The sequence below is a fragment of the Pangasianodon hypophthalmus genome, chromosome 15 (genome assembly GCF_027358585.1).
Source record: "Pangasianodon hypophthalmus isolate fPanHyp1 chromosome 15, fPanHyp1.pri, whole genome shotgun sequence".
Taxonomy (NCBI): Eukaryota; Metazoa; Chordata; class Actinopteri; order Siluriformes; family Pangasiidae; genus Pangasianodon; species Pangasianodon hypophthalmus.
Genome location: NC_069724.1, coordinates 4501241 through 4518831, shown reverse-complemented (window position 1 = coordinate 4518831; position 17591 = coordinate 4501241). Strand labels below are relative to the sequence as shown.

General features: G+C 37.8%; 1 protein-coding gene across 1 annotated transcript in view; it reads left to right on the top strand.

Annotated features, from left to right (window-relative positions):
* Positions 1-17591, top strand: part of tenm2b (teneurin transmembrane protein 2b) — a 282971-nt gene that overhangs the window by 72784 nt on the left and 192596 nt on the right. Inside the window, exon 3 of the mRNA XM_034311334.2 lies at positions 916-1188. Coding sequence (XP_034167225.2) covers positions 916-1188 — 273 coding nt within the window. The remainder of the gene's footprint in view (positions 1-915; positions 1189-17591) is intronic.

Sequence of the window (17591 nt, the reverse complement as noted above, 5' to 3'; positions counted from 1 at the left end):
GGTCTCCTGATTACTAATTCAGCTCACCTGCTTTCTCGACATACAGACATTGTCACTGCGAAGTATCGCTCACTGTTGTTTACTCATCTGATGAACCAAGCCTTGTTTCCCGCGCACGTTTATCTGCTTTTCAATCTAGTTCTTCTTTCTGGTTTTGCCCTGATTTCCCTGTTTACTGATTGCCTGACTTTCTTGTCCACAACATTATCTTGAGTTTTGGATTTGTTTGCCTGTCTTCTTGAAGAATAAAGCACTTCCTGCAACTGCAGCTGTCAATGCCACCTGACATTATTATAAAAAAAAAACCAAATACATTTATGTATTTAAATACATTTATGTATTTAAATTTTGATTGCTACTAATCACTTTTGAGTTGGTAACGCTTTACATTAAGGTCCTAATGATCATTATTTCCTGTATTAGTTAACATTAACAAACCATGAAGTAAGGTAAAATGTCATTGACATTTCTAGCAGCAGCTTGTGACTATAAATTTTGCATTAATTATTAGCGCTGAAAAAGAAAAGAAAAAAAAAAAAGATCTTGGCAGCCGTGGGGTATTTTTAAACTATCCCAATTTGGTATAAAAAAGCATGACCCTGGCAGATTGATTTCTGCCCCAGTGGTCCTCTATTAGTGCTTGTTGCAGTTCTACTATTTGACCACTAGGTGCAATAATAACTCATCAAGACTCCAACATCTAGAAAGGCGAGTAAACTAATGGAACATCAGCTTATAACTGTCAAGTAGCAGCATTTTTTAAGATCGTTGATCACTCAAAAAAGATAATTAGTATTTCAAAAGAAATTAAAATGCCTGCTAGATTTATTACACAAATACACTGCAGTGTGTCTCTGGATTCTTATCAAGTTCTTTATCAAGTTCAGCAGCTGATTATTTGGTCTTCTCTTGCAGGAAGCCTTACACTGGCAGAGCTGGGTGTGTGTGAGCCTCAGCAGCAGAGTGTGTACTGTTCAGACCTGGGCCTGGTGCAGCAGGGCTATTCTCTGAGCGCTGGCTATGATGCTGACTCCGACCCCGAAGGTCTCATGACGCCGGAGCGCGCCGTCCAGCTGTGGAGAGGTCAGGACCTGAAGTCACACCACAGCTCGGGCTTGTCCAGCCCTGACCAGTCAGCACTCACCCTCACCGACTCGGAAAACGAACACAAAACCGACGACGAATCAGGTAGGACAGTGGAACGGGTCAAGGACTTTGGGGAAAGTTTGGGAGAGAGAGTGTGTGAAGTGTGGAAAGACTGTGCCATAGTGTGTGAAGAACAGTGAGTGATCAATAGATGGGAAACTTGTTAACCTGAAAATGTTTTAGGTTTTTTTTTTTTTAACAAACCTAAATGTGCTATAGGTATTATATTTTTAATAGGTATATGGAAAGTAATCAAAGTTAAGAAGATTTTTGGGAAAATTTGACTTTTGCTGTTTTTTAAAACGAAATCAAGGACCCCCAAGGCTCACTGAAGCATAGCCAGGGGATCTGTGATGGTTATTATTATTATTATTATTATTATTATTATTATTATTACATTTTAGTTACAATGGTGGAAATCACAACCCATCATTATCAGAGTTATATTTATTATTGACTTCTTATAGTTATTAGCTTGTTTGTTTGATCACTTGAGTTGAATCTAATTAATCTAAACCTCAATAACTCGAAAACGAGTAGCCTGTAAATAAAATCAATATGTCCTGTTGGGGGGAAAGATCAGGAAATTAAAAATCTCTATGGCTCTAATAAACAGCCAGAATATTATTGCACACATTTAAATAGTATTATAATAAAATAATATTTGAATCATTGTATTATATTTATTTTGAAAAAATCTATGAAAGCTTGTTTCCACCGAATGAGAAAATAATATGCAGATTATCTCTCAATTCCGAGTTAATATCACGAAATTGTGACTCATTATGTTATATGTTATGTTATAATTGTGACTTCATTAAATTTGTCGTTTTTATCCTGGACTTACGAGTTATTTTCACACAACTGTGACTTTTTTTCTTGCAACTGTGGTAAAACGTCACAATTGCGAGATAACTCTGTGGAATATTGTCTCATGCATGGCAAAAACAAGCTTCTCTATAAAACTGTACTGACTGATTCCATGAAATTGATTTTTACAGTTAAAGGAGTACCTGACTTTTTTTTAATCCTGAACGTTCGACCAACAGAACGCACTGACATTATTTATAGCCTTCTAGTTGCAGCTACACTGAGAAAATCTAAAATCTTGCAGAGTTTTTTTTCCCCAGGATTCAAAAACCCAGACAGTATTACATCTATATATGACAGAAGAGATACACTTAAATAACTGCTGTGCAAAAGGGACACATCTCAAACTGTGTACTACTGTTTTAAATAGTAGCCTTTCCCTCTATATAAAGTAACAAAAGGTACCATATTATATTAATGTACTATTTAGTACGGGGTGTATGCGATTTCGGACACACCTATAGATTTGTAGTGAACAAATGCTAGCTAGCTAACGATAATCCAAATGACGAGTAAATGACGAGAAATGTACCACATCTGCTGCAAATACATTGCTTTACTTGCTCCCCAAAGACAAAAACACTCCACAAGCTCATATTTTGAACAGCTAAAGATCTCATAACAGATTTCACAAATGATGTCTGATTGTGTTTGTGTGCAAAATGCTCCTCTCTTCGTTAGCTAGCTAATGTTAACTAGTCTTGCTGGCTTCTGAGTCAAACATTAAGTGACTAATGGTGATGAACCCATCAATCTGAAACCTTGAATATTTTGCTCCTCTTCATCCTCTTTCGGAGCTAACCTTTGTCAACGAATAAGTATTAATTAATACTTTTTTAAATTTACGAACAATTCTGTCTTTTTTTGAATGCGTAAACAAGGCGAATAAGACAAGCTATCAGTCACTACTACGTACTGAGGGATTCCTTGTCTAGAAAATTAGTCTGTATGTGTTTTTTACACATCCCTTAACTGAAAGTCATGCTTGTAAATGCATTTATGTCTAATCTACTTTTAAGTAAATCCGTCGAACTTTCGCTCATGGACCAGATTCTCCTTCTTTCATTTAGCAGTTCACTGACTGACTCATTGAATCTTATTGTTCGCAACATCATTCCATGAGTCTTATTCATGCACAAAACTGATGCAACGATGTACCAAGAAGTAACATTGTAAACAGGAAGAATATTTTTGCTACCGAAGCCTTCACAATATAAGACAAGAATCAGTATTTCATACAATCACAAAATAAATATTCAAGCAAGGTTGTATTCTCTTTACCACGGCTGGTCATCGCTGAATCACAGTGGGTGTGAACACTCATTTTTTATTTTTATAAAGCATATTATGAAACAAAATGAGCTATAATTATTAGCTATTTGTGCATCACTCAAACTGTCGGAACAAATCATATGCTTGTCAAAAATGTTAAGCATCAGTCAAAGTCGTAGGCATCAGTTGTGCAACTGAATGGATGGATCAGGGAACGAATCTGAACAAATGATTCAAAGGAGTCACTCAAAAGCTTAAAAAGATTCGAACTCTATTAATGAAATGGGGGACATTTTTAATTGATATTTATTGATTTATTGAAAACAGGTTGAGAGTGGGAAAACAGGGAAATCCCTGTTTAATACCTGAAACGAATATTAGGCGTTATGAAGGACCTTTACATAGATGCTAATTCTGATGAGTGTTACAGTCTGCTGAATATGAATGCTGTGTTGCATAAATATTTGCAGTATATAGTATATGCGATGTAGTCACAAGCACAGTGGATTAAAAGTCTTTAACGCAATATTATCAGAAGATAATTATAAGTATTCAGATGGCATTCAGACATTCAATTCAATTCATTTTTATTTGTATAGCGCTTTTTTACAAAGGTCATTGTCTCAAAGCAGCTTTACACAAACAAAAGTAAAGTGAAGTGTGTGTGTGTGTGTGACGTCTCTGATGAGCAAGCAGGGCGACGGTGGCAAGGAAAAACTCCCTGAGATGGTGATAGGAAGAAACCTTGAGAGGATCCAGACTCAACAGAGAACCCATCCTCAGACATCAGATGTAGCTACTTACATGACTTACGTGCTATTCGGAAGTTACATGAGAGTTACGCACAAAGGGTGGAATTTGAACAAAACAGAGGCGTGTCTCAGTTATGCGCAGTTTTGTCCTTGGACTTGGCCAGATTTTCTTGTGTGGTATCAGCTTGAGTGAAGAGCCAGTGTGTTCAGTCCAGCACCACTATCTGATAGCCTGATGTAACATGCCATGCTGAAATTCATGTTTTGGCAATAAATACACTGAAAGAAACTATGGAATTTTGAGGTCATTTGAGGCCAGTATTAAGTACATAAATATGACATTATTAATTTAAGTAAATGAAAAGAGATGAAAAGGCAAGAACTTCTGTATATGTCATTGAAAATCACCGTCTCAGATGCCTTTTGCATGGAGTTGTGAACTGATATGATGCACCCAGAAAACTGACTTAAGCAGGTGCATAAACCAGCTCTGAATACACGTAACTTTCCCCACGTAAATACTGAAATAACGTTAGGACCTAAGTACAGCCCTTAGTGTTTTATTATACATATATATATATATATATATATATATATATATATATATACACACACACTAGGGAATACCTGTATCCCTTTTCATTTGTGTGAGTATCCAGTTAGCCAATCATGTAGCAGCAGCACAATGTGTACAATGAAAAAAAAAAAAAAGAAACAGCCAGTGAGCAGTGAAGAGGCCAGGTGACATTTTTCTTCAACTGTCCAATTTCGGCGTTCCTATTAAAGTGGCCGGTGAGTGTAACTGTGCGCTTAATAAATGCTTTTTATATCATTGCTTATGTCATTGAACCAGTCTTGAAGCTGGTTGCTGCCTTATCAGAGAAGCCTTTAATAATACCAGAAAATGTTCAGACACTGACAAAGATTGGATTTTTTTTTTAAATATCTGATGTTCTCTCACATTTGTCGCTTAATTAATTGTCACATGAATGATGATGAAAAATATTCCTGCACCTGCTACATATTTTCTTGATTTTAAATGCTGCAGGTGAGTCATTTAACTGATCTGCTACTTTAATTAGTGCAACAGAACTGTAATGCTTGATTTTTTTTAACTAGCTGCTATATTGAAACTAAAACCAGTGTACATAAAAAAATGGAAATTCTCATGCAGAAGTTATAAAGTCCTGTCTCTCTTGGTTTTTTGATCTTCATACCTGTCTTTCATCTATACTTTGATCTGAAATTGCACCACGGCTGCTGCTTTAGGGTTTGTGCCAAGATTAACACTAATGCAATGGCAGTGAGGCAGAGTGCTGAGAACATTTCGGATGACAAACAGGAAGTAAACCAGCGAAATACCACATGCCATTCACGTTCCTGACTTTCCCACTTTAGCTGATTAACCCATGGCCAGCATTTTGCTGTTTATTTGCTAAGCTCTATCTTCATTAATTTCTGAGTCCCTCTTGATTCTTGCTTTTCCTGTTGCTACCATGAAATGTCCACTTTAATGAAATAATGGCTTCAAGTTTCAGGGTTTATTCATTGCTTGCTTTGCCCAGTCAGTGAATATATAAAACACAAAGAGATCTTTTTTTTAAAAAAGGAAATTTAAAATATATATATATATATTATCAAGTCTATCAGTAAACACAAATAATTTTGGCTCTGAAAGTAGAATAGGATATTTCTAGGAAAAAAGAAAAATGTTCAGCTGTAAGCACTATGAGGTGGTAATACTGATTAAAGTTTTTTTTTTTTAAATATATAAATATACACACTATAATACAGTTGAGGCCAAAAGTTTACATACACCTAGGATAAGAATATTCTATCTCATTTTTCACAACTCCACACATTTCATGTTATCACACCTTTCTTTAGCCAATTAGGACATCAACTTTGTTCACATTAGAGGTCATTTTGAAACAACTCATTAGAGACAGAATTCCAGTGGTTCAAAAGTTCACATACACCAAGCTGACTCTCTCTTTAAACAGCCTAGAAGATTCCAGAAATGCTTGTAATGACGTCTGATTGCCGTAATTAAGAGTTAACTGGAGCTGAACTGTTTTAATTGAGCGCTGATCTGGCCATAATGCTCAGCACTATGTATGGCGGAAAAATGGGTGAGGCTTTTAATCCAAAGAACACCATCGCAACTGTGAAGCATGGGGGTGGCAGCATCATGTTGTGGGTCATCACCTGAAAGCCCTGACCTGAGAGTACCTTAGAATCCCTTTGGACTGGGAGAGGAAACCAGAGTACCTGGAGGAAACTCCTGAAGCAACAGTAATAACCACTAAGTCACCGCGCCCTCCTTCATATTAGTGCTGTAGAGCAAAGATGCCTTCAGAAATAATTAAATTCTTTTCTTAAAAAATACATTTATATTAGTGTATGTATATACACACACACACATATATATATATATATATATATATATATATATATATATATATATATATATATATATATAATATTAAAACATACTATAAAGAACAGTAAACAGTAATAAATGAAACAAAGTCAGTATTTTGTGTGACGATCAAAAAAAAAACCTTAAAAAAATTGTAAACTCAGGTACAATTTGTGACGTTTTATACGGAAATTAGCTGGTAAATTTTACTGAGCATGTTGCAGAGCCAGCTACAGTTCTTCTTTTTCGCACTTGTTTCTTATTTTTACATGTTTTTTGTCTGAAAAGTGTCTCTTATGTAATCTGCTGCTTTCTTTACTGACATACCAACATTTTTCTGTAACACTTTATTTTATGCTGGAAAACTAATGTTTGGAATTGTAAAATGTTTTCGTACTGACTGGATAATGTACAAGTCATAAAATACAAACGTATAACAAAGTTTGTACTAAAAGAAATAGTCCCTAAGACTTTTGCACAGTACTGTATGTATGTATAATATACAAGACAATTTATTTAAGCTTTTATTTACTATATTATCAGATTTTCAGTTTCTGGCAAGCTTTCCAAAAAAATAGTCCTCTTCCTATTCCTACCTGTATTTGTATCTGTTTAGAAAAACATTATCTGTACATTGCGAATAATAAATGCGATGGAAATAAAAATGGACTTGAGTGCTGTTCATAGAAGCAAGGATATTACACAGTTATGCTCAGCAGGTCATGTTGTGCTCTCCCAGTAAATGAGCTTTTGTTGGTTTTTTTTTCATCTCCATCCCACACATCTCTCTCAGAGCTTTACTCTGTCAGTAATAACAGGTTGTGTGTTGGTGTGTGGATTTATGAACACCTGTGTATTCTGTATGTGTGTGTAACGTTTGGTTACTATGAGAAAAACCCGTACTTTTTTACCGTCTTTAACGGTAATATCTGTTGCGATATCGTCCCGGATTAGCTTTCTAATGAACATCTGTGAAATTTGTGTGCGTCTGAAAAGCAGCTCTTTGTGTTTGTGTTGTGAAAGTCATTAGATCCGTCAAAAAAAAATCATTCACATTGTTTCAGAGCTGATCCCCGCCCCGCAGCTCTCCGGACGCCTTCACGAACAGCTTTTCTTCTCGCTCAGAGACGGATGTGTAATCTTTCTCCTCTTCCATCCTCCTGTTTTTCCTCTGACTGGCCACCCAGGTGTTTGATTTGTCTTTTCTTTAAAGCGATTCCCTACGTGTGTCTCTGTGTGTGTGTATTTATATAGATTTCTTTAAATGTGAACGCAGTAAGATACTAGCCTTTAATGCATCCTCACCATGGGAACTAATTAATAAGGACATTGAAGCAAGACCCAGTTTTGATCAGCAGAACGCTGTGTGACTAGCCATGGTGGCTTGTCTCAGGGTTTTGTGTTTAGTTTGTGTGTGTGTGTGTGTGTGTATGCATGGGTGGGTGGGTGTAACAATGAGTTTGTGATATACTGTTATAGTAGGTTAGACACACGTTTGCTTATTATCACTTTATTCTGCTTTTATTGTCATTCAAGGGTCAACTATTCAGATACAGTTTGTTTATATAGCAGCTTTACAGAAATCCAGATGTAGATTGAAGCCCTAATGAGCAAGCCAGAGGTGAGAGTGGCGTGGAAAACTCCCTGACCCTACTATCTGTCCACACTAACAAACGCTAAGTCACTTTGTTTGTCTCGTGTACGTGTACCGACTGCTATGGTTGTCAATTGTGGGCGTGTGCTGTCCAGGGTTTTTTTGTTTGTTTAACTAGCGAACTAGTTAAACACTAATTAAAGATGCATTAGTCAGTGTTAAAATTAGCTGCTTGGTTTACGTGTTGCATGCTCGGATTTATACTAGCTAACAGTACTAGCTGCACACTCTCACCAGGGACACCAACAATCTCTGCTACTTCCTTCCCAGCTGAGTATTTCTTCGTAGCATGTCTATACACATTTAACGAGAGGTCATATAGTATATGACAGAATAAGATGAAACCACATTTATACGGTTTTGTTTTGTTTTGTTTTCATTTATGCATGTCAAAAAGTAAATGGGAAGGCTGTAAATGGGGAACTGAAGAAACACCGGACCACATGTGCCATAGATACAAGGTCCAAGGAATCATTCGAGCTAACTGTTTGGGTTTGTCACTTCACCATGTCACGCCTAATATGCGAAAAATTGAGAAAATTTCAATTCAAATGTCACTTCCCATGTTGTTGCTTGCCACTATCACTGATAGCTTGACTAATTTGCGAAACTGCGTTCAGCTAAAGCTTGTAACACGGACATTTTCAACCTCCAAACTAGGAAAATTCAAAGAAAATGCCCCTCAACTCAAAATTCCTACTTGGAAATTGGAGCTCAGCACGTGAAGTCAAATCAACCTGGCTGCCCACAGCAACAACAGTAAACAAAGTAGTATTTTTAGTTGATCTGTGCTGTAGATTATTTGCTATTTGCTTTCGAACAACATTTACATTTATGGCATTTGGCAGAGACCCTTATCCAGAGCGACTTACAATAGTGCTTTGAAGTCTAGCAAAAATACATTCTGATATTGGGTCACTAGGTCACAAACTACGAATACCATCAGTCCAAAACTTTTTTTTTTGTTTTTGGTAAGTGCTAACTTGAGTACTTTATGAAGAGGTAAGTCTTTAGACGTCGTTTGAAGACTGCCAGTGACTCAGCTGTTCGGACATCTAGGGGAAGTTCATTCCACCACCTTGGTGCCAGAACAGAGAAGAGTCTCGATGCATGGCTTCCTTGTACCCTGAGAGATGGTGGGACCAGTCGAGCAGTGCTAGAGGATCGGAGGGAGCGTGGTGCCGTGCGAGGTGTGATGAGTGCTTTGAGATAAGTGGGTGCTGGTCCGTTTTTGGCTTTGTAGGCAAGCATCAGTGTTTTAAATCTGATGCGGGCAGCTACAGGAAGCCAGTGGAGGGAGCGCAGCAATGGGGTGGTGTGGAAAAATTTAGGACGGTTCGTCCTAAACCAATCGTGCAGCTCCATTTTGGATCAGTTGCAGAGGACGATCAATCAACATACAGACATATTCGCTTGGTAAATCTGGCTATACAGTTCACTGTTTAATGTCCACTAACGTTAGCCGGCTAGATTGTTGCTAACCAAAGCCAAACATGGAAGCATTTATGTTTTTTCCAACTTCGTAGCTCATGACAGTGTGATTACTTGCTATTGTGATCATACAGTGAGACGACATGAGGAAGAAACCTTGAAAGGAACCAGACTCAAAAGGCTTGGGTATAAACTGTTGGATATATTCAGGGTATCCATGTGGCGCCTCTATGGGAAAGGCACTAACACTAATTTCATGAAACAACCCCCTGAGTATCGGATTGCCTCTACGCTACAGTCTACCGAGAGCTTCTGTGCCGTCGCTCAGGCATAGTTCATGTCATTGTCCGATTAAACAAGTGTGATTAGAAAAGAAAGAGTGCTCATTGCAATGCAAGTGTGGCTGTATTTGTTATTCACCCTCTTTCAAGTTCGCCGAAACTGTCAGATCAGTGCAGAACAGAGGCCAGCGTTCAGTGCTGGGAGACAGACCAGAGTCATTATACATGCTGTGCACTTTGTGGACTTTGGCTTCATTAAAACGAGTTCTAAAATGTTGGTTTAAATCCTGCTAAGTCAAACTCCGGGTTTGGACATGAATTATATGAATATGATAAAAAGATGGTCAGCGACTGCTTGAAGAAGGAGTCACTGCTGCAGTGTAGATTAGAGACGCAGACTCGTGTGATCAGTCAGCTGAAAGGTTGACAATGATGAAACTCTGAATAATGATGAGTCTTGGTTTTGCTCGGAGTACAGTATTGAAAAGCCTGAGATTTCTAGACCACCAGTTTGGCTGAACTTCATGAGGTTGACGCAGCTTTGATGGGTTTAAAGCGTGAACAGGCTTGTGTGGGGAGACGAATCAGCGTAATCTCTTTTCTGGAATATTCTGAAAGTAAAACATTCCTCGGTTTAACATCTCAGGTTGCTATAGGGGACCACCTGGGGTAGTGAATCAGCTGGACAGTTTTAGGGCCTTCACACATTACTACTATCTTTAATCTATCACCCAAAGCAATACCTAGCATACAGGCATATTTCACATTGATTCTGGACAGAATTATTTATTTCAAGTTGTAAACACTGATAGATTACCCAGCTGAGTGGGGAAAATATCAGAAAACGATACCTAATTATGAGCATGAGTGCACTGCAAAAAAAATTTCAGCAAGTGAAAATATCTTGAATATACTGTATGTAGTCAAATGTGTCTAGTACTTCCTATTATCAGATGACAATAAACCAAATATAATATTATTAAATATTTCTAGATATTTTAAACCTATTTTAAGCTTGATATAGGCTTGCTCAATTGGCAGTTTTGTTTTGTTTTGTTTTTTTTTTTCCAAATTTTAAGCATTAATTTCTTGAAAGAAGCAAAATTATCTGCAAATAGAAAACTTGAAATGTCTAAAAGCATCTCCAAACATAAGAAATAATCTCATATTATGGTCTCATAATAAAAAATGTTTGATAAATTTGCCCATATTCAAGATACTTACACTTAGTAAGCTCATTTTTGTGGTCGATTGTGTCAGTATTGGGTCACTCAACTAAAGGTGGATGTAACTAGTCAAAATGATCTACAATTGTATGCACTGGAGTATTTAAAATTAACATGTAAATGATTTTAAATGAAATTAGAAGTCAGGACATTTTCTAACATGTAATCACAGTTTATACTTTTGTTCAGACTATTTTTGTATGCAAAGAAAAAAGAAAATCTACCCACCTTACACCTGCTGATGCGAAAGAGATCAGGTTCTTATTTCATTTCAGTAATGAACAAGAAAAACAAGTCTATTTGTGGTATGGAGTGTTTTAAATATAGTTTAAAACAACAGTGCTGTTGAATTCCTGATTCTGGATTTTTCTCTGTATATCTGTTTCTCATTCAAATGTTATCAGTTCTATAGTAATAGTAACGCTGCTCATGCTGTGGCACATTTGGAGGAAAGCGCTATCGACCCTCTTCCGCATACATGAGCTCAAAGACGCCTAGGATTGGCTAGTGTTGCTGATTGACAGGGGGAAAAGAGTATCCCCCTCCCGTTCAGAGAGCATGGCCTATTTTGCTCTCTCGTCTCCCAGCTACAGATTTTTGTGGCATTGAAGGAATTTGCGATCTTCCGTCAATAGGGTGAATGTTTTTTTTTGTTGCATATAATTTAATTTAATTGAAATGTTGAAAGAAAAAAAAAGCGCTGTTTAAAGTCAAACATATAACCACTGACATGGCAAAGCTTTCTGTAAGATAATTCTAGCACTTTCTATTTTTGTTTTATAAAGTAGATTTATTTAAATGCCTGTAGATACGTATTAAGTCTAGACAGGAATAAATTGGCAGGAATCAGTCATAACAAGCAGAAACTCTACTACATCCTTCTGTTATAATGTATAAAATCATTCTTGAAGCATATGTGACAAGGCACCTGTGGTGTTTTTGCCCTTTGCTTATATCTTTCACGGTCTAAGCTGTCAGAAGTCAGAATGTTAATGCAGACAACAGAAAGATTTCCACCACATTTCATCATACCTGTGTTTGAAATGAGTGCCAAACCTCAAACCTCCAGGTTCAGGTGATCTCCCACTATTTCACACAGCCGTTCTCTGTGTGGCCATTTCCTGTGTGTGTGTGTGTGTGTGTGGATGTCTTCCCGTTTGTCTACAGCACCATGGCTAACGTGTAGCAGAATCTGTCCATGTGTGACAGCACTAATGAATGTACTAATGGTACTTGTTGCGCTTTGTGCTTATGGCTCCCTTTCCCCTTCCTTGTTGTTATTTGGCAATTGTTTACAATCCATTAGCATTTACTTCCTGCTCGAACGACACGCGTGGAGCCATTTTGCCGTCACCTGGCGTGCACAGGGAACAGCGACAGCGCTGGGTGTTTATTTAATGTGTCGATGGCGACAGCAAAAAAGAGGTAATTGAGAATTGATTTGACCGTAATGACTTTTCATATGTTCCCTGCAGACTGCTGATGCATACTGATTAAGCTGTGAGATGGCAATTTGCCACTTAATGGGGTCTGCCCTTGTCCTTTTGCAAGACAAACCACCCATGGATAATGTGAGGGGATAAAAGAACTACGCTCTAAAAAAAAAAAAACATGCTCATCAGAATCACTGTATAGTAGCTTTTTTCCCTTTTCTTCTCGCTGTGATTTGATTTGTTCTTAATTTGTTATTTCAGAGCATTTGATCAGATCAGCTTCTTAGAGAAGAAAGGGTCGGACTATTTCCAATAACAGCACATCCTGAAGTGTTTTATTCCTCTTATACCACAGCAATTTGCCAACTTTTCATTTTATTTATTAAAAAAGCAACAGATTTTGTAGATTTTATCCATTTATTGTCATGTTTAACGTTGCAGAATATCTGCGAAACCAGTTCACTCCTGTTATCACTATTCTCCCTCTTTAAGTTAATGCAAAGAATAAAATGCAGCTTGTCGTCTTACCGAGAAACCTCAAAGTCCTGCATCCAGAAGACTAAAAGACCTGTGTTGGAAAATTGAAAGTTACAGCTTCACCTCTGACAGTGCTCAGACAGGCTTAGTTTTACATGGTGCCCTGAATAACACTAGCCTTCAGAGAAGGCTGTATTTGTTACATATACATTACAGTGTAGTGAAATTCTTTTCTTCACATATTCTAGCTTGTCAGGAAGTTGGGGTCAGACACGATATGGCACCCGAGGAATAGACAGGATTTAGGGCCTTACTCAAGCACCCAACAGCGGCAGTGCTGGGGCTTGAACCCCTGACCTTCTGAGCAGTAACCTGGAGCCTTAACCACTGAGCCACCACTGTCCTATATGTTCTACTCCGTGATCTAATTTCCATCAGGCTCGAAAATGCCTGTGTTTTTCTTTCAAAGTCCAGTTACAAAAACTTCCTTGTTTACAGAGGTCCACATAAGCAACTAACATTGACTGAATGCAGAAAGAGTTACTGTTTAAAAACCTAGAGACTGAACTGTGGCCCGTACTTGATCCGAGCCACTGATTTTGCAGGGTTTGCATTCAGACCACAGTCCACCAGTGTTGTATGTGGAGACCTTTGGGATTTTACAAACAGCTTGTCATGAATTCTCTCTCTCAGTCCAGTGTTGCTTTTGTCTTTCATTCTCCATGTGCCTTTGTTTTTGTTTTGCCATGTGTGTTTGTTTTTTTTTGCCTTGTACGTTTGTTTTGGTTCCAGTCCTTTCTTTGCCATTGGTTTCTTTCCTAGTGTGTGCACTTGTTCCGTGTTCAACCTTTAACTAGTTTGGTTATTTATGCCCTGTCATCTCCATTCCTCTTTGCGAAGTCTTGCCAATTGTTTTTGTGCATTATACTTATTTTCTTCTGATTTTCTTTCTGGTTTTCCAGTGTGTCCCTGTTATCTTTTTTGGATTCTAGATCCTCCTTCTTTGTTGTTGACATCCTGTTTATTGACCCACGTTACGAACTTTGGTTATGATTCACGGATACGCACTCACGTCATGCCTCTAACGACATATTGCACAAACGTTGCGTGTTGCATTGAGAAACATTTCTGACCACGGCTATCACGTTATCTCAAAATGAGGTCAAGTGAAAAAAAAAAAAAAAAGAGCAATGTGTTGATCTGATTAAATGAGCTATTTTAGGTCCAGGCGACTTGTAGTCAGTTAATCAGATCAGTCAATCAGTAAAACTATATTAATGTCTGTGACACAAACATTCATCTTTGCACAGAAACTAAAGCTGATGAAATCTATTTCAGTCTGTATTTATTCAGAGACGTGCGCGTGCAACGTTTTCTATCACAGAGGAGACATATTATTAAATATTTAATTACATTCATGACCCTGAGAATCGAATATTGCAATAAAACTTCAGACAGCATGTCCTTGTTTTCTGTTTCACTTTGTACTTTTTTTTAAATATCGTTTTCATTTATGTGTGAACCAGAAACTGTATTTTATATTCCTTTATAATGACAAAATGTCATGCAGTGTAATAGCACAGCCCTATATTCTGGAATCCAATTCATTATAAAATAGGACAAAAAAATCAATGTGCATTATTCTATTTACTACTCTAGTAAATCTTTTAAGCCTCGATGCAGTTCACTATAAATAATGTTGTTTTTTGTAATTATGCTGTCCTCCTTTTGGGCATTTGAGTAAAAATCCAAACACTGCTTCTGCTTGTGGAGAGTTTTTGGTTCTAACCGTAATGTAATAGCCCTGATTTAGCTAATCAAAGCCTTTGAGAGCTTTTGAATATTAGTTCAGTGTTGTATTAGATGTGTGAAGTTCATTATTTTCTTAATCATATTAGTAAGCGAAAAACATCATGGTTATATAACGACATTTTAAAAATAAACCTAGTGGTTATCCACAAAATGAGTTTTCCAATTAGTGTAATACAAAATTTCACAGGACACACACACACACACATACACACTGTTTCTGTAAGTTTTATTTTGTGTTTTTTGTGTATGTGTTTTATTACAAGCATACTTTGATGAAGAGGACAATCTTTACAGTGATCAGCGGTTAAGTGAGTCTCATTTGTTGTCATATACTGTATGTGTCTGTATGTGTGTGTGTGTGTGTGTGTGTGTGTGTGATGTGTTTTGCTCATGTCTGTGGTTAATGCGGTACATAGACGTCCCTACTCACGAGTGATTTTAATCTTGACTTCTTGCCATAATGAGAAGCAGAAAGAAAAATGGAAGCGGCCACAGCGCAGCGCTGTAATCCTAACGGCTCGCTCGGCTCCGTCCCTGATGAGCGCCGCAGTCGGTGGCAGATGGATGGCTCCCTCCATCATAAAGCTCTCATTAGAAACTTCATTAATCACAATGCTTTGAACAAACCCAAGGCCAATTAGCCACTCTTTGCACACCGCCAGGCTTCGGGGTCCATCTCTCGCTCACTCTGTAAAGATTATTTGGACAAAAATCTTTTTTTCCCCACTCCAAGTGGCACTCCAAAGCCATCACTGGGCAATTTGTGGAAATATCTTTGAGGAATTTGGCTTTGTTTTTGTGTAAATGAAAAAGGAATTATCTAGCTTTTACTTAGATTGTTTTTAAAACCTGATTCGATTGTAAATGAAGTTGGAGTCGGAGTATTGTTAAGATTGGGTTTGCTACAATTCCCAGGACAGAACACACCAGTCCAGATTTCTCACTCTTACTTTCTCACTACACACCTTTTCTATAACACATTAAATATGTTTATATTGAAATATCCGTGATGCGCTTAGCGATTCTGGTGCTAGTTTGTTGCTTGGTGCTGTATTTTTGTTATATGTTATTCCTGTGAGAAGTTAGCGGTTCTCTGCTGCTCTCTCTTCGTTTCTCACTCATATTCCAGCGTCCTATTAACGACATTGACGCAAACGTTGGACTCAGAGATCCAGGATTCGGTGCAGCTACAGTATACGCCGCAGTAGAGCTGAGTTATGGCTTGGCTAGTTAGCTACCTTCGAGATGATGAGTGGGATACCAACCAGCGTTCAGCTTTGGAAGCTGATCTCTGTTGATTTGCTTGGTAAGGCATCATACTTGCCTATCTCAGTAGGAGCAACCATTTGCGTTGCCTTAATCAAGCACTGAAAGACTAAAGCACCGCCGCTTCACTCTCTTTAGATCGAGACGGAGAGCTGAAACACAGGTGAAATCCTGGTGCGCCACTGTCAACAGGTAGTCAAACGACATTGTGGGTAATGTTGGTAATAGGAAAGCATTGTAAAACATTTTCGTAATAAAGTAAGTCTTGAACGCCAGCGAATTGAACGCCACATTTCAATAATAAAGATTATTATGCAAGTTGTTCAGGGTGGACTGTTTTTCTGGAAAAAATCCATATAGCAATCCATATAGCATTCCTCACCCTGTCAATTTCACTGTATTTATTACATCTAACTTCTTATAATGAATAACTGAGTAAGAATCGTGGAATTTAAATGGTTAATCGAAACTAACCTATTTATACAAAACTCATTCTGAGCCATGACTGTAGTTTTAAAACTAATTTTTTTAACAGGATGTTTGCTTTTACACATTTTTTCTATTTCCCCGATCATTTAGCCACAGTCACCCGATCTGGTAAAGGGCTCTACCCTGGCCATTTTACCAATATTTTATAAGCTCCAATCATTCCATTATTGTATTACTACAGCAGATTTCAGCAGCTGTCAGCTCGCCCCGTGGGTCAAAATGGGAAAGGAGGAGGGGTTGTAATGAGAGGCAGAGTGGCATTTCCTGTGTGTCATAGCATTATTGAATTTTTACTTATGCATTCAGTATTGATTCTCCATCTTTGTTAAAGGCTAGCGGTGTAAGTGCAAGGTGTCCAGGGGATTCTGGGTAAATGCTTATGTGGCGGAGAGAAACAACAAAACGCTTTGGCCAAATGACCCTCTGCTGAGTGATAGCACTGCTGCAGGAGAGTCGCTGTGTTATTCTCCCGTGTGTGTGTGTGTGTGTGTGTGTGTGTGTGCGCATACAGCCCGTCGACCTCATGCAGTGCCTTAACAACCTGCTAGAACACTGGTCAGCACATTCATTTGGGATTGGTGTGTGTGTTTGTGTCTGTGTGTGTGTGTGTGTGTATATTCAGCACTAAATGAGCAAGGCTTTACCAGTCAGCATGGCTATATCCCTCCTCTCTCTCTCTCTCCCTCTCTCTCTCTGGCCTACTTTATCTTGTCTTTATCGGCATCCTCTATTAATCACTTTATAACCGAGTTCTTTAGTTTTTAGGACAATCGTATATGTATAGGTTATAGGAGTTATACGATAGAAAATTCAACACTTTTTTTTTTTTACCTTTTTTAACGCCATTCCAGCTGCATGTGTGGTGCTATTTTGCTATTTCAGAAATTCCTCACTTTAAAAAAATGATGCTTTAAGCGTTCTTCTATGAATCACACTTCTATACAATCTTCTATATAATATCGATGTAACCAAATACAAATACGTTACTGAACAGATAATATGTTCTAAACGAATACAGTTAGAGGTACGAATAGGAGGTGCACTTTATTTTATTGTGACA